The 26882-nt window shown below is 47.0% G+C and overlaps 1 protein-coding gene and 1 non-coding gene across 2 annotated transcripts; one reads left to right on the top strand and one right to left on the bottom strand.

Annotated features, from left to right (window-relative positions):
- The first annotated feature begins 1473 nt into the window (after positions 1-1473).
- CAPN6 (calpain 6) lies at positions 1474-25928 on the top strand. Its single transcript, XM_045881683.2, has 13 exons — positions 1474-1618; positions 7930-8109; positions 16430-16561; positions 17581-17789; positions 18311-18503; positions 19262-19455; positions 19693-19770; positions 19877-20063; positions 21952-22074; positions 22253-22455; positions 23049-23170; positions 23516-23652; positions 24249-25928. The coding sequence occupies exons 2-13, from the start codon at positions 7945-7947 to the stop codon at positions 24429-24431; spliced, it is 1926 nt and encodes a 641-aa protein (XP_045737639.1). The 5' UTR covers positions 1474-1618; positions 7930-7944; the 3' UTR covers positions 24432-25928.
- On the bottom strand, positions 3882-3990 carry LOC123851587 (U6 spliceosomal RNA). The gene has a single exon (XR_006792649.1). It is a non-coding gene; the product is annotated as a U6 spliceosomal RNA (small nuclear RNA).
- Positions 25929-26882: the final 954 nt, after the last annotated feature.

Genomic DNA, 26882 nt, shown 5'->3' with positions numbered 1-26882 from the left:
TGAAGCTGATTTTTGCTCAGCCGAAGGAATATGTTTTTAACAATCAGGGGGTGCTCAAACTTGGAACAAGCTGCTTTACAGAACTTCTCAGATTCTATGATTCCCTACTCATTTGAAAATTAGGGAGGTAGAAAAGACGGCTGAAGATGACCGCAGAAAAAAGACCGCCCCCCACCCCCGCTTGGTTTCAAAGCCCAAATCCCACAACATGGGGGGATACTTGCTTGAGAAATCTGCCACTCAATTACCAAATTGGGTGCCACTATTTAAAGCCCTGATTCTCCTGGGCTCTGGTGTTTTGTACTGCCCCCTACCTCTAGCTCAGTTTCCATTAGGCATAGAGGAGAAGGCACAGAGGGAGTTATGGGGAAAAGCCAAGAGGGAGGTCTCAGAGACCAGAGTCACAGAATTGCTCAGCTCTGTTTCATGAAAATATCATGGTATGGGGCCAGTGAGTAGAGAGAAGCACACTTTCTTTCCTTCTTGGAGTCCTTGCTCACTTGTTCTCTCTCTCTCTCTCCCTCCCTTCCTCCCTCCTTCCCACTCCCTCTCTCCCTCTTCCCCCCTCTCCCTCCCTCCCATCAGTCAACTAGCCAGAAGGAGGGTTGGTGCAGGGATAGGGGCCGAGAGTGATCATTTCAAGTCAAAAGGTTGATACCACATTGGTCAGGCGAGCTGGGGAGGGAATGAGATGATGAGTCTTCACCGGGTTGTGAAAATTGAAACAAACGAAACAACTTGGGAATGGCGTCCCTGGGACTGTGTCCCAGTGAATGTCTCCAAACGAGGCCTTGACCAGGGTGCAGCAGAGTCTTTTACAGGTATTCCCCTGAAGTAGCCCCCGAAGCCTCTTGGCCTTTCAGAGCAGATACTTGCTCTGCTTTTCGCCTCACACAGCCAGGCAGAATCGCCAGGGCCCCCTTGCTCGAAATTAGGCTGCCTACAACTAACTGCCTTGGAATCCAACTCCACTCCCTTCCCTCTTCATGCTCCCTTCTCTCTGCCCTCGGCCAGAAGTAACCTGTGGTTTCACAAAGCAATCTTTTTCTTCCCTGTGCCCCATCAGCTCCACTTTCTCTCCCACTCACTTGCAGGATGTGAGTGAGATCCGTGTACAAGGGCCATGTCTGCAGCCCGGCCCGTGAGAACTTTGTTGACACTTCAAGATTTTTCTCTCCGTGTCCTCTCTCGAGTCTTGTCCACATCTGCACTCTTAACCCCGGGACAGAAAAGTCAGGAATCTATCAGAGCCCTCCCTGAAAGTCTTCTTGCTCCTCGGAACAGAGAGAGCTTTCAAACGTGGCTTCCTGAGTTTTCCAGTTTGCTGGTGGGTGGATCTGGAGTGGGCATCCCGTCTGCACATCTGGCAGGGGGCGCTTTCCAGATTTTCCTCATGACTCAGGATCAGTTTCTGACTGCGAGGCGGGGCAAAGGCTCCTGAAGTTTCGGCGAGGCACCTCCCCCTGTGAGCAGAGCTTGGTACAGCCCAAATAGTTTTCAGGTTAAGAAAGCCAGGATCTTTGTGCAGCGGCACTGACTGAGCAGACTTTGTAGGGGTTACCTGGCCAAGAGCGGCGGCGGCGGCGGCGGCGGCGGCGGGGCGCCTGGGCTAACTCAGGTGAGCACGGAGGGCATTTGCACACTTCTGCTTGCTGGGTAACTTGGAGGCTAGAGGAGGCGAAGCAACTGGAACTTTATAGTTAGTCCAACTCGGCAGCTATCATTTTTATGAGTTGTTGGAATCCAGTAGGCGTGCGGAAGAGTTTGCAAACTTCAAAACGAATGGGACACTTTGTGATGGGGGGCGGGGGGATTGAGGTTGTCTGGCGATGAGATTTTTCTGGTGATATCTGGTCGGTTGTGTGGGGGGTTGTTTGTTGGTGGTGGTGGTGGGTTTTTTTGTTTTGTTTTGTTTTGTTTTGGCTTCTCGTGACCCAAAGTACCTGAGAAGGAAGAACGAACCTGGGAGGGAGGTGTGGAGGGAGAAACCCTCCCAGGGCTGACAGGGCTTCCTTCTGGCTTCGGCGGACCCACAGTTGTGGGCAAATTATTGAAAGGCAGGCATAATCGTGGCTGCACACTGTGTACCAAAGGTCTTTAAAAGCCCTGGGAGTGGGGTGCACGGGCTGTGCGCTCTTGCACAAGAGAGAGTGGCGGTGGCGGCTGTCCTGTCCGCGGGGCCGGGGGTCCTCCTGCCCTGGTGACAGGTTGATCTTCTTCGTCTCTGATTTTCGCTCTAGCTTAAACTTTGATTTGCAGCTGGGGCTCTACCCCCTTCCTCCCCACTCCGCTGCCACTCACAGCCCAGGGGCTTAACTGGGCTACTTGACCAGAGTGGGGCGGAGGGGGGAGGGCGGCAAAAGGATCCGAGTATTGCAATGGAAAATTGGTTCTGAGGATTTGGAGCCTGCCGTCTGGGGACAATCATCTAGGAAAATGAAACAAATTCTAACATCCCGACGGTCACCTCTGGCTTCAGGATAAAGCATCGTGGTTTGTATTCATGTTTTACTGAAATATGGCTAACGTCTCATTTGCTAATCTCGGTTGTGCAATGAAGGACATTGTATGGGAGGGGATTAAAAAAAGATTCTTCGGGTGTGGGGCTGGGGGGGGGGGAGGACTGCTAATTAACTCCTCTCTGCCAGTTTGTGTGCATGTGCGCGTGTGCGCGTGTGAGTACTTGGAATTTGAATAGTGTTCTTTATTTATCCTTACAGAGTCCCTAGCAGGCCACGGAAAAGTCTAAACACTTGCTTTGTCAGGAATAGGTTAAAAAAAAAAAAAAAAAGAAAGTCTTTACGTGTCCTTGGGTGTTTTCGGTTCCTAAATTAAAAGCAAGGGGAAAAAAAGTCCCTTTGTGACCCCCAAACAGTGTTTCTTTGATTAGCTTTGATTTGAAATCATCACACCTTCTGACAGCTTGCAATTCAAACACAAAACTCCCGCGTGCATTCTTGTGAGAAGAAGACAATGAGAATTCTCAAAAGCAGGAGGTCTGAGTTTTCGGGCCAGCTCTGTCACTAACTGTGTATGTAACCTTGGGCCCAGGCTTTCACCTTTTTGTGAAAGCAAGGAGTTGGGCGTGGTGATTTCTAAGAGTCCTTCCAGCCTAACATTCTGTAAAAATTGGAAGTGGATTCTCTCAAGGCTGTAAAATTAGAGTTATAGGATGGGCTTATTCATCCAAGAGGGGAAAAAACGGGTAGTGGGGCAAGCCAGCCAAAAAGGAGAGGTGGAAGAGAGAGGGGGTATCAAATGGCAGAGGGGCCATTTTATATTGGTCTTTCAAATGTCGGTGAGTGTCTTAGTTAAGGCAGGTGACCACATCTCATGTTCCGCTAAGGATAGAGACGAGATTTAATTTGCTAAAAATGAATGTTTTCTAATACTGCTGCTGGACATTGGTCTTATCTTTAAAAGTTAAAAGTATGTACATATGCTTAATTTTATTCGATCCCCCCCCAACCAGCATAACACTCTGAGGTTGACAAGACAGCCATCGTATTTCCTTTGTGCTGATGGGGAAACTGAGGGACAGAGCTGTTATCTACACTAAATGGTGGTATCTGGGACTCGATCCTGGATCTGCTGACCACTTGTGTTCTTTTTATGATTCTGAATTGGCTTGTATTCTTTGATAAAGTTCTTCAACAGTGGAATTAAAGGGAATTGTGCACTCTTTTTTTCTTCTTCCAGTTTCTTTGAACAGTCTTCTCTCTGGATAGAGTAGATGTGTCCCAGATAAGGCTGGATCCGAGGACTTTTATGGTCCCGTTCCAACCCCAGGATATCTGGCCAACAAGTGGAATCTGGTCAGCCATATGTTCCCTGGTAGATGCGTGTGCATAGATGTGGGCTATGACTCCGCCTGCGTAGCCACGGGAGGCACTATTCTCTGGGGAACATGCCTGTCATCCTTGCACGGGGGCCACGCTCATCTTCTCAGTATCGTCCCCATTTTAGCGTATGTGCTGCCGAAGCCAGCGCTCTGTGTACCGTGGACGCCGAGTTTTTATTACTTCTCCCTCCCCGCACCACCCCCCAGGTGTGAGACTGAAGTGGTGCCTACTTCATGCCTGGGCAGAGTTAGGTCTTCTGCATTCAGTTTGCTCTGAAAACTCCTAATTGCTGTTACCTCCTCTTTTGCTTCGAGGACAGCACAAGGGGGACCTGAGGGCGGGGAGGGGGGGGAGAGGGAGGGAGGGAAACCGGCCAAGGACACCACTTCGGGCGCCATGCTCTCTCCCTCTCTCCCCCTTAAATGCCCGCCCTTCCTCTCCCGCTCACCCCGGGCAAAAGCAGTTTGTAACCTGCAGACCGGATTTCCTCTCTCAGAGAACAGTTCTCTTTAAGAAACTGAGGCAGATTTCCTGTTTCAGAGCCAAATCTGGTTTCGATGTTAAGGCTGACCCACAGGTGACGAACAAGTGATTTTCTTCGTAAGAGTTTGCCCAGCTCCCCCGCAATTTCCAGTCCAGCGAGTAGCAAAAACTCCATCCCCCCAACTGCAGACCTTGTATTATTCTACGTGGCAGGCTCCCTCAACTTCCCCTGGCAATCTCCAACTTTCCACCCTCTGGACCCACCCCTCCCACTTGCCTGCGTTCACACAGCCTTTTTCATGCTCTATCTCTAGGCAGTGGGTCCTCACTGAAATCGTACTGCTTGAGACTGTCGTCTTAATGCAAAACCCCGCACTCTGCTTCACCCAACCACCCAATACCTCTGACCCTCAGACCACGGGGTCCCTCATCTTAGATGTGCCCGTTCCCTTTGTTAGCCAGAGGCTCTCTTTGGTTTATACCCGAAGCCCTAGTTTGGATTCTATTTACTGACTTTCTCAATATGCCATCTTTAACCTAAAGGCCCTCTTGTCTTCACAGTTGGGTGCAGTAAGGCAGCCAAGAGGAAGCAGTCCCTTCCCCACTCTTCTGGGCTCCGGCAGGGCAAATTGTTTGCGACAAACCCAACTTACAAATTTCTGGGTTTCCAGAAGGTTTTGTGTTTTTTTTTTTCCCCCAGACTTACCTAATGAACCCTCTGAGGTGAAGGGTTCCAATTCTCCCATGATCATCAGACCGTGGACATAAAGAACATTTTCAGTATCCACCATGGCAATAAGTGCTAGGCAGAATGCCTCCAAGTTAGGTATCATGTTTGCTTTGGAAGCTTTTCCTCATTTGAGCTTAAAAAAAAAAAAAAAAAGAAATCCTTTCAGTGACCAAAAGAAGCAGTGTGGTGTAAGGGGAAAGCTGAACACTGAATCTGACATTGCACAGACCCGGGTTGGAGCCAGTTTTGCGTTTCTAGCTGCCCCTTCTGTGAGTTGCCATTTCGGCAGATACAAAATAAAGGGCATGGATAATGCCTCCTAAACATGGCTGCCACCAGGAGAACCTGAACTAGAATGTGCGTTTCGGACAATACATGCAAGCGTTAATTGTCTGCATAAGACATTCATCCGTTCAACCGATATTCCCTGGACAGCGGTTGTGTGCCCAGCCCTGTGCTAACAATGTGTATCTTGCCTTTATGGAGCCCTTTCTGCTTATTCAAAGTACTTTTACGCTAACCGTCTCATTAGGTGCAGCCACAGGGTAAGGAGGGCAGGATAGAGAACCCCACTCCCCTGATGAGAAAATCGAGGCACAAAGGAACCAAGCCAGAAATGGGGCGCAGTTCTATTCTGCAAGTCCAACAGGACCTGAGCCTACAATTTGATTCGAATGAAAGCCTGTCAAATTTCAGGCTGATAGCCTGCTGTTCCGTATTTATTGTGCACGCCCCAAATGCAAGTGCCCTCACCCAGAAGGCTTGCCCTATACACGTCAGCTGGATATTCTGCCTCTGGAAGGGTCTACTGGGATCATACTGGTTTTTCAAATCAAGTCAGTTGATGCAGCTTCTGCCTGTAGATAGGCCCTCCTTATAGAGCAGGGACTTGCCATTTGACTGAGTAGCGAGGGAGGCATGGGGGCAGAGGGCCTTCCCAAGAACAGGAAATACCCATTTATCCAACACGTTCAAGGGCTAGGGGGTTCTGGCAAACTAAATACCCTAATTGCCCCAGACTATCCGCCATTTGCAATCACCAGCCCCTGGCAGTCCAACAACCCTTCCAGGAGAGCCAGAGGCACAACAGTGTTTGTTATAAGTTAGAGCACACGTGAAAATTGGGGTCCATTGGTAACAGGCTCCAGAAAGGAGACTGGGTGTACATTCAGATTGGCTCCGCTAGTGCTTAACGGAAAATTAGTACTGATACCTCTCATGCCTCCAAATACAATGAGATACACTTTAATATGTGAAATATGTGAACAGAATTAAATCTGATGATTTAATCAGAATTAAATCTGATTTAAAGGCATTTTGGCATTTTGCAGTGTCCCATAACCTTCAATTTGAAAAACAAAGGTCAATCAATAAGGCTATATATTTAAAAAAAACAAACAAACTATGGTTCTTTTCAGCTTCTTATTCCTTGGATTCAGAGAAAGGGTAAGTTTGTTTTTATATATTGTAGTTTGCAAATAATGTCGAATTCAATTTTTTTTTTTTTTTTTTTTTTTACGGTTTTCAAATAGGAAGACTTCTTTACCAGTAAGGCATAATACTGAAAGGACATGAACTAAGACAGTAGAGAGGTCTGATTATTATTTCACTTTTTATAAACTAGTGACTCCCTCTTTATTAACTGGATTTTGAGCTGTTACCTACACAGACACTCTTTAAAGTGCTAATTAGTTTTTTTTCAAACTTCGCCCACTTTTCAGCAGATACTCTGACCTTAGATATTTCCTGCTTCGACCCTCACGTAATCACGAAATATAGACACAGTTATCCCTAAAAAATATTTTTTAAATAATTGGCACCATGTAAATTTCACAACCCTCCTCTTACTAACCATTGAGCGTCAAGAGAGAATCATTAAAATCATTACGAATCTATCTTTGTGAATCAAGCAAAGGCATTGAGAACCCTATTATCACCCCAAAGTTATTTAAAATCAAAGTTGTCTTTCAAATTATCCCCATAAAAACCAGTTGTTAGGGGCATTTGAGTGTGGGGCACTCAGATAGACCACTATATTGCTTGAAGAGCCACTATATTAATTCTCTATTTAGCCGTGTGAAATTTTTTTTTTTTTAAGAAAAGAAAGCAACAATGTATTGCCGTGGGATAAGAATCTATAGTCCACCAAATCAGTGTAATTGAATTTCAGAGTCTGCCTTTTTTAAAGCGGGCAGATGACTGCATGTTAGACTTTGAAGAAGAAAGACACATACAATCTTTCTATCTTCCCTTGTCTTTGGAGGCCATCTGCTGAGCTCTGTTGCTTGCATTAGCCTTCCTGGCCAGTAATAAAAAATGCAAAGCTCTTTTAATGATAAAAGGGAAGGAATTGTGTAAAGGGGCTCCTTAGAAGTGAAAGGGGCTGCTTCTCCCCTGAAGTACATAGTGTGTGGCCCTTCAGGGCACCAACTTATTCTGAATATCGTAAAACGACTTTGTTCTTTTATCTTCAAATTGAAAATTGTCCTTTGCTTGAAACTCCTCTCTGCTGATGTAAAACGGAAGCTTGCCCTTTAAATGAGAATGACTCCCATTTAACGAGCGATCTTAACATTTATTATCTATTTTTTCAATGATATTGTTCAGGCCCATATTGCCCCATTTGGCAGAGGAAGAAACTGAGGCCCGCAAATGTTTTAGGCACCCTAGGCAAAGCCCCATGCTGAGCTAATCGGTTGCAGAGCCTGGACCCTACTTTCCCTGAAAATCTTCACTTTTCTTTTAAAGCCAAGCTCCATGTGCCTAGTTCCAGGAATAAAGTCACTGGGATGACTACCGTTTGTCTAATTTCAGGTAATCTTCAAAATACTTCAGAACTTCTTCCTCCAGTGACCACAATTTTTCTCATTCTAGACATAGTTCGGCAGTATGGGTCCTCCTCTGAAGCTCTTCAAAAACCAGAAGTACCAGGAACTGAAGCAGGAATGCATCAAAGATGGCCGACTGTTCTGTGATCCGACCTTTCTGCCTGAGAATGATTCGCTTTTCTACAACCGGCTGCTTCCCGGGAAGGTGGTGTGGAAACGTCCCCAGGTAACTTTGTCTTTTGTTTGTTCGTTTGCTTTTTACTTTCTGTCTCCTTCTCAATCTCTTGCATCATAACCCTGCCTGGTCCACGGTTTCTCTCAACACAGCCTACCGCGCGCAAAGCAATTTAGGAGACAGCTTTAATGTGGCAAGTGTTATGGATCTGTGCTTCTGACTCTAGCTTGAGGAATCTTGAATTTCAGTCATATTTGGTCAGATAGCAATTTTAAAAGAAGAACAACAAAACTCCTGATGTAATGAGCATAAATGAAATGAACTCTACAAGGACAAGATGGAGTTTTGGGGGCGGGAGAGGGGGAGATTTCTTTGTTACTCTTTGGATACCATCACCTGGATCCCCTCGCCATTAGCCCAGTGGGATCTAAGTAGGAGTGTAGCTCTTTCAGACCTATCACTAGTTATTATGGTTCTCGGCAGAACAGCTGTATATTGTGTCTCTAAACCAAGTCTCAGAACCTCTTCACCAGCCCTGCATGAGAGGGAGCTCAGTGTATAAAATGATAGGATGGTGGAATCTGGAGAATAAATGGCAGGCAACCTTGCCTTCTCTAAAGGGTATAACTGGAAGAAGGATATTATACCCGAGCTCCTTCCCAAAGTGGGTGACCAGGGACATAAGCCACAGAGGGCTGTTAGGACATGCACATTCTTGGACCCTCACAATATCCTGAAGGCCTTCTGATCCCATGTGCCGATGTATCCTTTTGTGCCCTATTATGCAACCACCTCCTTGAACAACTTAAGGTTGGCTTTCGTCAGCCAGCAGGCTTTTCAGTTGCAACTTTTTAGTTGCAATTGCATTCCTTCACCGACTTCTCACGAGAGCCGTTGTAGTTGCTGTAGGTTGCCACCAGGTGGTGCCAGGATACATTGGTCCCTTCAAGGCTCTTGTGTTTCCTATGTGACTGGAAGGACTGGTCTCAGTGTTTGCCCGCAAAGTATGATAGCCATTGAGAGTATGAGACTTGGAGAAGTCCTTTCCATCGGAAGGAAGATGACACTCCTCCTGACTTTCTGCGCCTCCAGTTGTTGACATCCCCGCAGATCACTGACCTGCAATAAAAATCTGGGAAACGTGAGCAGAATTCACTAGCCACTAATTCGGTATGCAGAGGGGTAAGTTCTGTTTCGTTTTGTTTTGTTTTTGCAGAAATGCACGAAGAAAATAAGGATATCTTGTCTGAGTGCCACTCTTATGAATGGATGATGATAATGAGGGGCACCACTCTTTTCTGATGCCCGGATCAGAAAGACAGGACATCCATGGGGCAGAAATAGCTGAAAAGGAGGCAGGAAATTGAGGAAGGTTTTCTGTCGGGGGGAGGGGATATCTTTTTAAAATAGGACAGACTTGAATGTATTTCTAGGCCAAAGAGTAAACAGTAAAGAAGAAGAGGTTGAAGACACAGGAGAGAGAAGGAATGATTGATGAGGGAGAGGTCCTGGAGGAGATAGGAGGAGACCCAATGGGCGGCAAAGTCGTAAACCAACACGAAGCCATTTCCCAGATGTGAATCAAGCTGACAATGCTTCTTGTACTGGCTGGGTCTTGAGACACATGCTCCCTCCTCTCTCTTGGCTCGGTCCTTTGTCCTTTGCCTTCTTCTTCCAAATTCTGTGGACTGAATCCTAGGTGGATTAGCAGGGAAGGGAAAAACTTAATAACCATGGCAAGAGTCCATCTTGCCTCTGAAGCAAGCAATACCCTTTCCAGGGTGAGGGGATATCAGAAAGAGAGGGTGAATTGGGGTGGGTAGGAAAAGGAATCAGCATTTATGCCATGCCTACCATGGGCCTAGAGACTGTGTTTAGAGTTTTCTGTACATTTTTTTTTCATTTCATCTTCATTTGCCATGGCTCAGCAAGGTAGGTATCGTATACATTTCTCCGATGTGATTCTTTTTTTCCGGTTTGAAAACTAAAGGTAAATATTACTACGTCCGTTTTATTGATGACGCAAGTGGATCTCAGAGAGAAGGTAAGAGTTTACCCGGGGTCCGAAGGCGGACACCCTGGGATTTGAAACCAGGCTTGACTCCAAAGCCCACGTTGGTTTTCACGCCGCCATGCTGCTGTTTCAGAGAAACGGAGCTCTTTGGGTCTCTTCTTTTGCTAAAATTGGTAGCTTCCCACCAGTCAATTCCCACCTTCCTCCTCCCTGGGTCGATTCTGTACATCCATTAAATGATCCATACCCTCCCTTTTGAGAGCACCCTGTGAGCTTAGTCTTAAGCCCAAAGGGAGAGTCTTGAGAAGCATTTATTGAGCACCTACTCTGTGCAGCCTCTGTGCAATTTACAGACACAGCCTGGGGTGAGGCACTCCCATTCTAGTGGGAGAGATGGATATTGAGCCATCAACGAGTTAAATAAGAAATGAATGCCTGATACAAGAAATGCTATCTTCAGGCACACAGACAGTAAATCCTGTAGGGTTTTGAAGAAGGGGGAGATCAGCATAGATTGTAGTGGTTGGGGAAGGGGCCTCTTGTGGGAAGGAGGGGAAAACGAGGTTCTGGACCACCATCTGAGTCTCCTCAAAAAGCTCTGGATTCCTTTCCAGCCAGAGTGGAGGCCAAGCCTGTGGTCAAGAACCACGTCAAAGTTCTCTGGCCTCCCATCAGGAAAGCCAAGACACAGCCCTGGGCCTCTCTGAATTGGCTCAGGGAGACCAGATGGGTCGTTGGCCTCACCCGCTTCATTGGCAAGGTTGAGATCCCGGTTTGTAGGGAAGCTTGCAGACATCTTGTCCCTTGGCATGCCACACAGCCTCATCCTCAACCAGGGCTGTTTTCTGAAGTCTCTAAAATGGAAGAAGCATGATTAACCTGATATTCTCTGTTTTTTTCCTTTCCCATGTTCAGAAGCTTCTGCCTTTATAAGCCTTCATGCCTGTAAACCCCAGGGCTAGTTGAACCAAACAACTTCAGTTAAGCCCCCAGTATCCTAGGGCAGGATTAAGTGTCCCCTTCTTCCCAGTTGCCCCTCCCATGCTGTATCCTAAGGAGCCACTTTAGATAGGCAGGGATTATGGGAATGTTTTGCAGTTATTCAGGGCCGGCTCATCTGCCCATACCCTCCGGAGAAAAATCCTTCTCCTTAACTCCTCCAGTGGTCCACCCCAGGCCAAGCTTCCTGGATACACTGGTATATGGCTCGAGACATGTGTTCCTGAACTTTCCTGTCCTCCCGGGGCTTCCTCATATACAGTCTTAGTAAATTCTAAGCTATGCCGATTTATACTGACTGACCGCGTGATCGTAAGGCTTCAGGTACAATTTTTAGGGCTGAAATCTGGCTGGCCAAATGCCCATAAAAAAATCTCTTCTCCAGCCACTCTTCCCTCCTACCCGCCTCTGGCTTTTTTCCTGACTGACTCATACCCAGCTACAAGAGGGTCTTAGAGTCAGACACATCTAATCCCTGACTAAAGAGGAGCAAACCCTCACGGGGATTTGTGCAGCCAGCTGTGGGGGAAGCGAGGGCACCTGCGCAAGATCTTCTGTCAGCTCTGGTCGAGTTTTGAGCCCGGGCCCTCCTTACCATTTCCCTTGCCCAGGTCCTTCCACGAGGAATACCCTCCCCAGGGGCCATTTCACTACCCTGCGTGGGAGGAGGGTGATGAGGGTCTGGATGAAAGCCAAAGGTGGTAGGAATGGAAGGGAAAGTTCGATGAGGGGAGACATCAGAAGCAGAATACACAGGCCTCGGGGACAGATTGCCTGGGAGGAAACAGTAAAGGGGAAAACACTTTTCTCTGTGCTAATCGAAGTTTCCGGCTCCCCGCTGAATGGGGCATCTCTGTGCCATAGTTTTGGCCTAGACTGGTCATAAAGTTCTTATCGTTCCCAGAGATCATGTCCCCCAACCTGACTAGTCCTCATGTTTTCCACTGGTGACACAATTGAAACCAGCTGGATGGGCCCATCCTGTTTATTTTCACTTGTGCCCTTTACCAGCTTTCTCACAGTACAATTTATAGGTCATAAAATTCACCTGTTGGAGGAGTATGAGGCAATGATTTTTAGCAAATTCACAAAGTTGCAAAAACTTCATCATGGTAGAACAGTCACAGTCACCCCGTAAGACCCTCTGTACCCATTTGCGGTGAGTAACCCCCGCCCCCTCCATCACAGGGACTCACTTAATCTACTTTGGCTTTCTATCTAGATTCGCCCGGCTCTAAACATTTCACTTGGAACAGAAAAGTAAAAGCAACTGGTTTCTTTTGCTTTAGCATAACATTTTCAAGGCTCATTCATGTGGCAGCATGTAATCAGTTTGTCCCTCCCATGGCTGAACAGTAATCCATTGCATGGATATGTAAATTCTTCCCAATTAAAGCAGTTTGAGATTTATACCTGGAGTCTTCCAGCCAAAGTCTGAAGGTTCAAATGGGATAACTATGTCGTGACTCGGTTGTCTAGGCTGGAAGTAGAAGTTAGGCTTAAGACCTGAATTCTCAGGCTTCATATTGAGTTTTCCTTGGAGGGTTAAGGAAGGAAGTGGCTATTTTACTGATGACATACTCTTCCCGCAAAAGGAAAATTCGCCAGCAGGTAGAGTGAACTCCTTGAGAGGCTGGTCCAACATTGGTCCCTGAGCCCAGCTCCACCTATGAAGGCCCTGCTTGGAGATGGTTCAGGTTTCTTAGGATAAGATAATGGCTACTTGGACCAACTGGCGCAGCCCTCGGGTCCTGAATGGCAGCCCTGAGGCCTTCTGGGACTAGTTAGGGTGCTGGACTTGGTCATAATATATCTACTGCAGGGCCAGCCTCACTTGTAGGTGTCCAGGCCCCCAGCCCCTCAGTACTGCAAGACTGGAGCACTCTTGAAAATGCCTCCACTCTTCTGGCTGCTGGTTTTCTCGGCCTCCTTTCATTTTACTGCGGTTCTTGAGGTTGTTGACCCGGGACCGCAATGCTTATTGTCCGCCAGTTTCGCCTGTGTAAAAAAGTTGGAAAAACCACATAGAATGACACGTACAGGGCTCCAAGCCTGGTAATCGTGTGTCTCCCTCCCCGCCAATCTTCCAGAGGTCTCTGCGAAGGGAGCTGAGGTGAGGACAATGGGAAGGACTCTCAGTGCTCAGTTAAGAGAACATATTTCCTGGAGAATCTGTTTTGCTTGTAGAAGGCTTTGGCTCGGGGATGGGGGTATGCGGGGACTGTTCCTGGCTTTACTCTTGGTGTCCAACTTCCTAGTTGTGTGTGTTTCCCCCCTAAGAAATTATTTTGCCTTGACAAACAGCCCAGTTCAAGGATCACAGCAACTGTGCCAACACAGCTGGGAGCCATTAGGGGCCCAGCATCTCCCTTCTCTCTCAAGCCACCCAAATATGTGAATATGTGAGCTGTGACCTCTCCCCAACTCCGTTCCTTACCAGTCCAGCAGAGCTCAGGCTGAAATATCCCATCTGCACTCTCCATCTCGGCTCTGAGTTACAGAATAACTTCTCCCGCCTTACTTCCTTACTCCCAACATGAAGACACCCCGTTGTCCAAAACTGGAGAAAAAATCAATAAACAGCCATTTCATTATTTTCAAATATGTCACCAAAAAAGTCCATTTGGCCGTTAGATTTGCACTGACTTATTACTCTTTACCCTTTCTCCCTCCTTAACTCCTTTCTAGTCTCAGACTTCCTTAAAGAGGTAGAGGATGTGGCATAATAAAGATTTCCTCCCATGTTTCACATCACGGCACTGACATACATAAGAGATTGATTCCCACTGAGTGGATGAAACTGAGGCGTTTAAAGCCTATTGGTGATATTTAGCTTGGAACCAAAAGCTGAGATATAACTTTAGCAAGTCTTCCAGAATGATGAAGAGCTTTTAGGCAAGTGTTAAGCAGAGAGGCATGAAGCACCTTTCCCAACTATATGTGCTTTTGAAGAACCTCAAACTTCAGTCCTAGGTCTCCTACTAACTACCTGCATGCTGGGAGGGGCAAGTTGCTGCCCTTTCCTGAGCCTGTTTTCTCCTTTATAAAATAAAGAGGTTGAGTAAATAGTCCCTAAGATTTCTTTCAGCTTTGACAATCTATGGCCTTTTAATTTATCATGTTTTAAAACCCATTGTTAAATGGTCATCCATCATGCATGAAGAGTGGTGAAGGAAAACTGGGCCATGGGCCAGTTTACAAGAGGAAATAGAAAATAAGGGATTTTTTGGGCCCAAATTTATATTCTCTCATGATTACATACAGTTACACACACACACACACACACACACACACACACTCACAGAAGGACCACATTCAGCTTGGATCTACAGGAGAATAATTACCCAGTTTCTCAATTTGAGTTCTGTTTACAGGTATTTGCTCATTTATGTGACCCTTTATGTCTCGAATAAAAGCTGGCATGCCAAAAGTGTTGGCTGAGCCTGGATCCCTGCTGTGAAATGAGAGCCTCGTGGCAATCCAAGACACTGTAATGTAACCCCAACCACTAACAACTTCACATAAAACCAGCAAATAATTTGCCTTAATATTCTAAAAGCACATTTTTCCATACACCAGTGTTCACTTTTTCCATTGTTTTTCCATGCTAGGCAACTATTATTTGCATCATTGAAACCCAAGAAATCATTGTATAACTTTATGTCTTGCTCCAAATAAAATAGTAACACCTGGCCCATGAGAAAAAGCTGTGTTTAGTTTCATCTTAGAAAGGGCAAAGAAACAATTGGGAGAGAAAGAATATCAGGGCCTAATTCACCCAACACGCCTGCTCTATGCTCAATAAGTGAAAAAACAGGCAAGTCCCAGCCCATAAAAAAATATTAAGATAGAAGTCTTCTTCTAAGACAAAAAAGTGATGTCGAGACACTAGGTATGCATCTAAAAAAAAAAAAAGACCAGAAAATCCCAAACTGAAAACCCACCTAACCCTCTCCTTTTGGCAGAGGGATACCCAATTAATCTTTATTTTGGATTTGTCCCTGCCTAGAATGTTTAATCTTTTCTCAAGTGATTTTGGCTTTTAAAGAATATATGGAATGTTTCATTCTGTAGACCAGATCCTTCATCAAGGAGAATTATGTCCACTAAAAAAAAAAGAGGTTTGAGAACCAGAAAAATATAGCTGTCTCTATTTAATAAAATTTAAAAGGATATATGTCTAGATTTTCTTTCCATTTGAGACTAGGATTTATTTCTGCTGGGTAAGCAGAATGTCAAGGTACCGGCCAACGGCCTCCTCCACGAAGCTTTCTGCAGATACTCAAGACTTCGTTGGTATTTCCTGCCTTTGAACTCTGCAAGTGCTGATTCTCTGAGTCACACAATCATGTCTTCAATTATGTGATGTTGTGTATGCGGCAATGCCTTTGTCTATGCCTGTCTCTCTACCCATCATGCCTCCGTACCTCTCCCTTGTCCAACTGCCTCACGCTAGTCATCCCTAAGGCTTCAACTCGAGTGTCACCGTGGCTATTCAGTCTATTCTGTCTACCACCAGGGAGACTTTGGGGATCCTTCCTCTAGACACCGATTATACTTTGAAAATAACCACAGTGTGCCCTCAGACACTGTGTCCTCATTGTACTATTTGGGTCTCATTTTCCTACTTGCCATGGAAGTGGCACGGTTGTTGACATGTTTGGGGAAGAAAGACCCATACGCCCCAAACAAATACTGTCCCCCACCTCTGTCCGGCTTCCCTTAGAACAACCTCTGTGGGAAAAGAGTGTGTTGAAGTGCTCCTATGAGGGGTCCATTACCACCTGCTGCCATCTGTATTCATCCAAAGATGGGGAAGAATCTAGTTGCCATGGAGACTGCCGTTGCCTTTGCTTTCTGTTGGGGAAAGGGCTTTCTGTATAAGGTCTCCGAACTCATTTTCCCAGGGAGGGAGAAGCATTCACCACCGTTGGGCCTTGTTTTTTGAAATGCAATTACCCTTCCAGGCACAGGTGCTTCAGAAAATCTCCTCATGACCAATAGGACCGGAATGCAATGTGCTAATCTCTATTTCTCTTCTAAAGCTCACTGCTGTAGGGAAAACTCTTCCAAACCGCAATACTAGTTCTGAGCACCCCCACCAGCCCATCTCAACCTGTCTCATCGCATCCCCTCCTCCCATTTCTCCTGCCACTTCCCCTCATAACCCTATCTCTGCGGCCAGATGATCGACTGCTTTGTATTTTTCCTCACAATCCCCCCCCCCCAACTCCCTGGACTTTCCCTTTATCCCACTTATGGAAGTCCTAGTCACGATCTCTGTCCTGCCTACTTCAGCTCACGCTGACTCTTGGGAAACACTTTCCACACCCTTAGAACCAATTATTGTATCTGCAGGACATCTGTGATGACCCCCGTCTGATCGTGGGCAACATCAGCAACCACCAGCTGATCCAAGGGAGACTGGGGCACAAGCCGATGGTCTCTGCGTTTTCCTGTTTGGCTGTTCAGGAATCTCACTGGACAAAGGTATCCCCCTCTCTTGTGAGATCTCACTCAGTTTCCACCTTTTTGTCTTCCTTAGTAATTTTGGGAAAAATCAGGTCATTAAGATTTTTAGATTGTTTAATTCCTGAATTATGAGAATCTTTTACAAGTTATGAGGATTTTTTACCAATACAGGAAGTTGAAAGAATTTTACAGGGGACACCTATATACTCACCTAGATTTCTTACCATTAACATTTTACTCTATTGGCTTTGTCACACGATAGTTGATCTTTTGTCACTTGTAGTGCTTTGACCTAGTGGCTCTGCATGCTTGTGTTCTCTGCACCAACTGGAAGATAGAGCCAGCAGGGGCCAGGAAATCACAGATAGGAATAACAGAAAAGACAAGAAAAATGGAAATAGTTCCTTGAAAAGGTTCTAATAAATTCTCGAGTACAAAAATTTCTTCGGCATTTAGGTCGAGTCAAAGGCAGTGAAGCATTGGCTTGATTTGACTTGATTTTTCTTCAGAAACAGAATTTTCGAAGAGTGATGTGTAATTGCATATAAAAAGGAGAATTTCCCCAATATAATTTTGTTCCAGGTGTGAGTCAAATCCATATAGAATCTACATGAAATCTCTAGGATGGACCTTTAAAGCCCGAAAGTGCAGGCGTCTGTATTTTCAGTGATTTTGTCTTTTAAAATGCCTTATTTAGATGGTTAAACATGCAACCGGATATGTTTGTATAGACAGTTTCTCATGATCGACTTTGTAGATTATCTGTGGGAAATAATTTAATTCCTGATTGGCTTCCCCTCAGTCACCCTGTGTGTATTCAGGGCCGGCATGGTAATACTATCCTCAGCAAAACTGACCTAGGGAAGCAAAAGTTGTGGGAAAAAAATGCCCAACCTAGGACTTCCCAACCTAGACCCAAACCAGATGTATTTGGTGTGCTTCCTACTGCCGAATAGATTTGTCGGAAGTCAACTGCAACTCAATATTTGGATGTGGTCTGGTGAATAACAGTTGTATGACTGTTCTTATATTTCCAGACAATTCCCAACCATAAGGAACAGGAATGGGACCCTCGAAAACTTGATAAATATGCTGGGATATTTCGCTTCCGTTTCTGGCATTTTGGAGAATGGACTGAGGTGGTGATCGATGACTTGCTGCCCACCATCAATGGAGATCTGGTTTTCTCCTTCTCCACCTCCATGAATGAGTTCTGGAATGCTCTACTGGAAAAAGCTTATGCAAAGTAAGGAGGGGGGTTGACCCGTCAGTGGTCAGCGTACACGAGGAAGGGAAGGCCGCATTTGTCCTTGGGAGCTCATCCTCTCCCAGCCGAGCCCTTGAGTTTAAATGGGGAAGCATAGCAGTCAGATCCAAGGCATTGCTTTGGGCCTGGGCCTGGCCCTGGCCCTCAGAAATCCTGGGTGATAGAGAAATGAGCTCTTCTGGTTTCCATTAGAAACCCTCCCTGCTCATAGGTGCCCCTTCCTGCTGCTAATCTGCAGATCACATGGCATCATGGCTTCACCTTTTCTCCTTCCCTAATGTTTACCTGGAGAAGGAGCTTCTTCACGGACTGCCCTTACTCAACATAACCTAAGCCTAGAAATCTCTGGCTATAATCTCATAATATCTCTCATTTCATACCTCAAGAAAAGCCAGCTGGCAAAGGCCGGCTGGGCGGGGACTGTTCTAATTCTTGGGAACAAGACGTCCTCCACCTGGAAAAATTAGTTTACCAAGATAACCTTGCATATTTGCCCCCAGGCTGCTTGGATGTTATGAAGCCCTCGATGGTTTGACCACCACTGATATCATCGTGGACTTCACTGGCACACTGGCCGAGACCGTTGACATGCAGAAGGGAAGATACACCGAGCTGGTTGAGGAGAAGTACAAGCTATTTGGGGAGCTGTACAAAACATTTACCAAAGGAGGGCTGATCTGTTGCTCCATTGAGGTTTGTTGTCACCAAAAACAACCATTCTTTGCTCACACTACAAAATTAGTAGGGAATGTCACCCTTCCCCCAGAGATTCAGGAGAAGGCATTATGGCGCTCAGAAAACTAACAATATGCATGGAGTCCTGGGACAGAGGCCACTGAGCTTTAACTTTTTTTATTTTTTCAGAATTTATTTATTTCAGACAGAGAGCGAGCGAGCACGAGCCGGGGGGAGGGGCAGAGGGAGAAGAAGACTCCCCGCTGAGCAGGGAGCCCGACGCAGGACTCGATCCCAAGATCCTGGGATCATGACCCGAGCTGGAAGGCAGACACTTAACCGACTGAGCCACCCAGGCGCCCCAGAGCTTCAACTTTTTATCCTTCTGTACCAACCATCCCACTGGGGGCCGATGCAGTTTCTCAGCCTGTGTCAATAGCCTCTGCTAAATTATTCCTCCTGCCTCTGCCCCTGGAGGTAGAAGTTATAGCAGTTTGCTCACGCAATAAACCAGCCCCACCAAATTTTTAAGCTGTTGATATCAGTGTTCTACTGTGGGAGTTTCAATCTGAATTGTTTAAGTGGGTTATTATATTAAATTCTTTATTTCCTTTCTTTCACTTGCTTTGTGTCAAGTCAGGTGTCTGGGTAAAATTTCGATCTGCTTAAGGAGAACTGGCTTCAACCATACTGGGGTAAACCAATCAAGGAAGAGTTGGAGCCAGGCCTGGGGTCTCTCAATTCTTGTGGCCTTATGTATCTTTCTTTGCTCTCAGTCTCCTAATCAGGAGGAGCAAGAAGTTGAAACTGACTGGGGTCTTCTGAAGGGCCATACCTACACCATGACTGATATTCGCAAGATCCGTCTTGGAGAGAGACTGCTGGAAGTCTTCAGTACTGAGAAGCTCTATATGGTTCGCCTGAGGAACCCCTTGGGACGTCAGGAATGGAGCGGCCCCTGGAGCGAAATGTGAGTGACATTTCACTTGGACGGCCACGTCTCCCAAGCCCTGTAGTTCTCCCAGCGCATCCCTCCAGACTGCTAGTGGGCTGTCAGTGCTTAGTGACATCTGTGGGGTCTGTGACCCAGCCAGAGGTGAAATAAAGCAGGCCCAATCCTCACGCATTCCGGTCCTTTGGTGTCCTGCTTCCTGTAGGAAGTCAATGGTAAACCTAATGGCTTCTCCCTTCATTCATTTGCCTTTAGTTCTGAAGAGTGGCAGCAGCTGACTGTGGCCGACCGCAAGAACCTGGGGCTTGTTATGTCTGACGATGGAGAGTTCTGGTGAGGAGGGGTCTTCGGTGCTAAGGGCCTCGGGGCTCCCATGTGGCGCTACCGCTGTAGGTATTTGGCACCATCTTCATTTCTTTCCTGCCTGCCTTCTGTTCAGGATGAGCCTGGAGGACTTTTGCCGCAACTTTCACGAACTGAATGTCTGCCGCAACGTGAACAACCCCATTTTTGGCCGCAAGGAGCTGGAATCGGTGGTGGGATGCTGGACTGTGGACGATGATCCCCTGATGAACCGGTCAGGGGGCTGCTATAACAATCGTGATACCTTCCTGCAGAATCCCCAGGTTTGAATCAATTTGTTTTTTTTGTTGTTTTTTTTCTAATCTTGTCTCCAGCTTCTCAAGGCAATAGGAACTTGGGTCTCACCTTGCAGTATTTCTTTGACATCAGTTTTTCAATTTGCAGCCGTTGTGTAATACTCATCAACCAAGGTGCCTAAGGATTGGCTCAGACGCTGTAAGTCATGGCAGACTGTGTCTATTGCAGAGACGTATGTGGGGAACAGTATTAAATCTGAGTCATCTCCTCTGGCTGCCTCTCCCCTGGTGCCATATTGCTTGGTGTGGCTCTTTGTGATTGTCCCCCATCGGACAGAAAGGGTCTGCTCCCAGACACTCAATTCTTTTTCATTTCTTGACTGCCCATCTGTTCTCTTGGGTGTGCATTTACAGTGTGCATCTTCTTTCTCATGCAGTGAATCTTCTGAATGCCATCATTACGCCTCCCTTCTCTCACCCAGAACCAGGTCATTTTGCCCAGGATCTGAAGCACTACCCGATCAGTGACCCTATCTCATCTGTCTTCCATTACAATGTTCTTCCACATGATCCATTAGGGGTCAAGCCCAAGCATGCCCCAAAGCAAAAAAATCCAAACATCCAAAGCCTGAGTCTGTAATAATCTTGATGGTTTACCCCCAAATGTGCTGATGAGATAACCCACGGGAGGCAAGAATTCTGACTGTACTGTCACCTTACGTCGGTATGTCTTTTTTTCCGTGGGCCTCATTGGCCAGGCATTTGGAAGGACGCCAAGATGAGTAGGCTGATTTATTTAACTCATACCTTTTTGCCCCCATTCTTTCCATCTTTTTTTTTATCTTAATTGTCTTTTTTTTTTTTTTAAGATTTTATTTATTTTATTTATTTGACAGAGAGAGAGACAGCGAGAGAGGGAACACAAGCAGGGGGAGTGGGAGAGGCAGAAGCAGGCTTCCCGCGGAGCAGGGAGCCCGATGCGGGGCTCCATCCCAGGACCCTGAGATCATGACCTGAGCCGAAGGCAGTCGCTTAACCGACTGAGCCACCCAGGCGCCCCTCATCTCAATTTTCCTTAAAGAAAGGAAAGCTCCCATTACCGCCCCGCCCCCACATCATCCCCATATACAACCCTGGAAATGTTTCAAATATCAGGCACATCGACCGAGCTGGAGAAATGGGCTTTTGGCTTCACACTTAATTGCACAAGATTGATCGTTAGGGGCCTTGCAAACCTATGATTCTGGATTTATTTTCTGTTTCTTGCTAAAGGGAAAGAGAGAAAAAAGCAGAGAGAGAGAGAGAGAGAGAGAGAGAGAGAGAGAAGACAAAAGACAGAGAGACCAATCAGATGCCTTTTAGTTTTACTTCCCAGTGGCACCATGATTCCCTCAGATGATGTTTCAGAGTCTCATGCACAGGTCTGCAGCTTCCCAGCAGAGAGGGTAGCAAAGCATCAGTTCTCCAAGGAAGTGGGTCCAGCCCCTCACAAGCCACACATCTGGGCTGGCTAGAGGAGGCTAGCTGAGGGGGATGCTATAGTATCAGGCTAAGTCAAACAAAAGTGCCTTTTGCCTTTATGGATTCTAGAATTTTTCAGTGTGCAGCTTTTAAAAGCAAGGGATGATTTAAAATACACCTAAGATCTTACCAAGAAGCTTACCCTCTTTGGCATCGAAGACCCAGGCGTGAAGTTGTCTCTCAATCCATGCCGAATGCCATAGGGAGGAGCAATATATGATCTCCACTTAGCAGGCCCATGAATTATCCATGGCCACAGTGTCTGGTCAGCGGCAAAGCCCAGAAAATGATCAGAGTCTCTGCTCCTCAACGTAATTGTCTTCTCTGAGATCTGAGCTGGCTCATCTGAAATGGAAGTGCTAACTAAAGCTCCATGGTGGCCTCTTTCCCTTAGTACATCTTCACCGTGCCCGAGGATGGGCACAAGGTCATTATGTCACTGCAGCAAAAGGACCTGCGTACTTACCGCCGCATGGGAAGACCTGACAATTACATCATTGGCTTTGAGCTCTTCAAGGTAAGAACGGGCATGTGCAGCAGAGAGAATAATGGCAAAGAGAGTCACAGTTAGGACGGCCTGGGGTGAGGGGAATGAGGATAGGTCCAAGGATAAAGAAAGCAGAGGACCTAGGATCTCCTAACGTGAACACTGCGATTTGAGCGGAACAGGGCATTTCGTCCTGTCTCATTTTCAGGTGGAGATGAACCGCAAGTTCCGCCTCCACCATCTCTACATCCAAGAGCGTGCTGGGACATCCACCTACATTGACACCCGCACCGTGTTTCTGAGCAAGTACCTGAAGAAAGGCAACTACGTGCTTGTCCCAACCATGTTCCAACATGGCCGCACCAGCGAGTTTCTCCTGAGGATCTTCTCCGAAGTGCCCGTCCAGCTCAGGTTCAGCTCCCGCGGCCAGTCCAGCAAACTCCTAGTCTCTGCTTTGCCTCCTGTCCCAACCCACCCCCCTCCCTTGACCCTGCTCCTCCTATGCAGACACGCAAAAGGACAACCTGTCCAAGTCAGACTTCACTGACATGATGGTGGTAGAAATATTGCTCAAAATGGTTATTTTCGTAACCACGAAAAATTCCCCAGCAGAGGTCTGAGCTTCAGACCTCTGGGCTGCCATCTCAGGGGAACAGGCCTATAGCCTAAGCTTTCCCATGTATATCTTCTCTTCCATTCTCTGGCCGACTCTATTCTTCTCTTAAGCAGCTGGGACTCCTCATGGCTCCTCTATTATGTTCTGAATGCTGGGTCACCAAAGCTGCCTTTTCACCCCGGCCCTGCCTACTCTGATCTTTATCTGCTGGGCCTTAACGCCAGGGGAAAGGAAAACAGACTCATAAAATACAAGCCATGTCTGAGGAGGAATGAGCTGGGTCACTCAATATTCCATGCTTTTCAGCAGCAACGGCTGCCTTGGCAAGCCTATCGCCTCATCAGAGGGCATTCGTCATCAGTGGCCTGTCTTCTTTTTGATGTTCCAGGGAACTGACTCTGGACATGCCCAAGATGTCCTGCTGGAACCTGGCTCGTGGCTACCCGAAGGTGGTGACCCAGATCACCGTTCACAGCGCAGAGGGCCTGGAGAAGAAGTATGCCAATGAAAGTAAGAACTGCAGAGGTGTCTGAGAAAGCGAACTTCAGTTTCATTTCTTGCACCTATGGTTAGAAAAGGTGGTCACGAACAGTTCTCTCCAGGGGTATTTTCAGTCTCAGGAAGTCAGGATGGCTGTTGACCTGGACAGAGAACGGGATGTGAACTTCCTTGGGCAAGGCCTACATACTCTTCCTTTTTATAAAGGCTAGAGAAGAAAAGGGAATCGGGATCCAAGGTTCGAGGTCATTCTGGTACCCAGGTGTTAGGCTAAAAAGTCCCAGTGAACTAGTTTCTCGACTCTCTAGAATGAGAACTGTAATCACTCCGTTAAAAGCGACTGTCGCTTTGTTCCAGCCGTAAATCCGTATTTGGTCATCAAGTGTGGCAAGGAGGAAGTCCGTTCTCCCGTCCAGAAGAATACCGTTCATGCCATTTTTGACACCCAGGCGATTTTCTACAGAAGGACCACTGACATTCCTATTATAGTGCAGGTAAGTGTGTGAACAGGGACCCCACCCCCCGCCCCCCAGGATGGCTCACATTCCATTTGAGAGGCTAGATTATCCCAAGTGCCTCAACTATCCAGGATACACAGCAAGGGTCATCCTGGTCTTTGGCTGTTTATTTTTACTCCAAGACACCTCCCACCAAGCACAGACACTGACTGCCTCATTCATTTCCATTGTAAGTACCCTCCCCTCTGTCCCTTTCATTGTGGGTGGAAGGGCACATGCTCACAGGTCCACGTGTTGGGACATGTACTATCAAATCCCATGAGGGGAAGCATATGCCAGGTCAGATGACCCTCATCCTGCTAGGTCGGGATGGACCACTATCATTTGGCTGTTTTTCTGCCCAGCTGCCTTTACAAAGCCATCGTATAGCTGACCTTGAGTGCTGCTGGCTGGCTCTTCGCCTCTCCTCTTTGAGGAGGCTTCCTGTCAGCTAGAGCCTGTTACCAGGAAAGAGAGTCCCTCAGTTTTAAAGCAGGCCTTTCCAAGTTCGGCGCTAGGTTCTAGATGCCACTGGGCCACGTCCGGTCTCACAGAGGGTGGTTCACATTTGCTCTCTTGACTTGTCTCTCCAGGTGTGGAACAGCCGGAAATTCTGTGATCAGTTCCTGGGGCAGGTTACTCTGGATGCTGACCCCAGTGACTGCCGTGATCTGAAGTCTCTGTACCTGCGTAAGAAGGGTGGCCCGACTGCCAGAGTCAAGCAGGGCCACATCAGCTTCAAGGTTATTTCCAGCGATGATCTCACTGAGCTCTAAATCTTCAGCTCTAGGGAATCCTGACAGAGCTTTCCATCCTTCCCTTTTCTGTCAGGTGCCAGGTCTTACCTAATCCATACTCCTTTGAAAGAAAGAAACTCACAGTAACTAACTTTTCCTTTCTTCTGATAAATCCCCCATACCTCCCGATCCAGGTAGCATCAGTAGCTACATAACCTATATACCTCCAGCAGCTGGACAGGGGGAGGTGACAGTCCTATGTGGAGATCACACAGATGTTTGCCAACAAAAAGATCTCTGGGGCTTCCGGGGGTGAGATTTAAGCAGGACAACAACGGCCTGGATACCCTACAGATGTCTTTGCTGCTCTCAGGCGCCCAGTGTTAGCTCCCCTGTAGGGCGTGTTGAGGAAGGAGGAGGGGTGATCAAGGCCAAGCTGGTCTAGCCTGACATCCCCGCTCCCGACTGAACACTTCAGACTCGCCGGCAGGCTTTCAGCCAGCGGCCAGAGCCTGCTTCTGAGTCCCCAGCTCTCATCACCGCTGGTACCAATGCCACTTCCGCCACCACCGCCACCGAACACCACCAACCATCACCACCCCCGGGAAGTGTAGTCCTGCCCTCACCCAGGTCACCCCCCACAGTAGGTTTTACCTGCATGTTGAGGACGCTTCCTAGGTGCTTAATGACGAGCTGGAGTTCAGTGAGGTCTAGACAGCCAGCGGGAAGGGCCCGAGCTCCAGCTCGATGGAAGCCAGCTGTGTGCCCCCAAGAGGGAAACCTGGAAGAAGCTGCAGTGGGAGACAAAGCCTCGGTCCCCCACCCATCCACACACACCTACACTCACACACGCGCACATGGGCGCGCACGAACTACCGTTCAGGCAGTCAGCGGGCACGAGGAAGGACGAATAAGTACCACCCCCCCCCGAAAGGATGAGAAAACCCTCCCAGGCATATAGTACAGCCAATTTGGGGCCCCTGACTGCAATGTGAAATCTCCTGCTGCTGCTAGGTTTACAAACAAGCCCATTGTCCTGTGCCTCCGAATATCATTGGTACTGAAGACCCCACCTGGGGGCTTGAGATTTTGGGTCCCAACCCCAGGCTTCTCGGTTGGGAAGCTTCATTCCCTGGGGGCGTTTGTTTGCCCTCTTGTTTTTTCAGTATTTCTACAGAATTTTCTCTAGAGTCAGTCATTCTGAAATGTTCTTCCCCTCTGTCTCATCTATCAACGTTCTACCCCTCCTTCCAGGTCCAGCATAAATTCCACCTCCTCCATGAAGCCTTCCCCAACCCCCCCCAACCCCCACTTCTGACAATATTTCAACGCTTCTGCAATGATGAAGAAAAAGCATAGTTGTAGTACTTAGTCTAGTCCAGCACGCATTCATTTAAAAATATATTTTGTAGGTGTTTTTTTTTTTTTTTAGCTCACTCATTTCTTACCATGTTTTTCAGTCTGTGTAACTTCTGCAGTGCCTTCACCACACTGCCTTACATAATCCAAACCACAATAAAGTTCACATTCAATAAACCAACCAGTCTTGACTATTTGTTGGCACAGGAAAGATGGCGGGAGTGGCCATCTCTTGAGACTCCTAGAGTTGGGAGTGGGGATAGGGGAATCTGTGCAACCTGAGCCTAACAGGGTGGGAGGGACGAGGTTGGGGAACGGAGAGGGGGGACCCCTTCTATTCCACATTTATGGATATTTGTGTGGTATTTGGGGTTACAAGATTTGGAAACCCCCATGGGATCGGACTCCACGCCAAAGCTATGCTGGCCAGATCTTCCAAGTGCAGACCACCCAACAGAAGAAAATACCAACTCCTTCCTCCCATCATCTCCCCAGACCTCCCAACAGAAGAAAATACTATCTCCTTCCATCAGCCTAATGGATGAGAAGACTTCATTCACTTGTTTCCACACTCAATATCTCATCTGCCCATCTTAGGGTAGGGTATGGAGGAAACTCCTCTCCCTTTTCCTTGATCCCTGCCTCTTAACAAGGAAGGATACCTAGGCAGGGGAGGGGTCTCCAAGCTCAGCAGAACCGTCTTTCTGTAAAGCCTTCAATCCCCGTCCTTACAACACTAGCTCCGACCACACTGGAGAGGACATCTTAAATACAGGTTTTCAGACGTGGTAGAGCTTTGTCAGAAATGAACTCTACAGTACAAGTAATGTAATAGTTCTATATGGTCAACAGATGGCACTATGATATTACAATTAAGCTCAAAGAAGCTATTGCTTTTTCTTTTTCTTTTTTTTTTTTTTGCAGGGTGAGAATTTTCTTCCCCTGCAAATCAAATGGTAGAAAAGAAAAGGAACCGGCACTTTTTGATTGTTTGCTATGCATCAGGCTCTGTGCCCAGTGCTTTATACTATTCGTCTCACTTTAAAGCCCATAACAACCTTATGAAGTGCTGTCATTATCCCCGTTTTCTCAAAAACAAGGAATTTAAGTCTCTGAGAGGCTAAATAGCTT

This window comes from Mirounga angustirostris, unplaced genomic scaffold (genome assembly GCF_029215605.1).
Source record: "Mirounga angustirostris isolate CCGP_5_RB_7025 unplaced genomic scaffold, mMirAng1.0.hap1 SCAF_11, whole genome shotgun sequence".
In the NCBI taxonomy this organism is placed as follows: Eukaryota; Metazoa; Chordata; class Mammalia; order Carnivora; family Phocidae; genus Mirounga; species Mirounga angustirostris.
This window is presented reverse-complemented; position numbering and strand designations above follow the sequence as displayed.

Bases quoted from the DNA above. Each gene is read 5' to 3' on its own strand.
- CAPN6 (XM_045881683.2), top strand. From the start codon at position 7,945: ATGGGTCCTCCTCTGAAGCTCTTCAAAAACCAGAAGTACCAGGAACTG. The intron at 20,064-21,951 runs GTTTGAATCAAT...TCTTTCCCTTAG, and splicing joins CCTTCCTGCAGAATCCCCAG to TACATCTTCACCGTGCCCGA. The intron at 23,653-24,248 runs GTAAGTGTGTGA...TTGTCTCTCCAG, and splicing joins ACATTCCTATTATAGTGCAG to GTGTGGAACAGCCGGAAATT.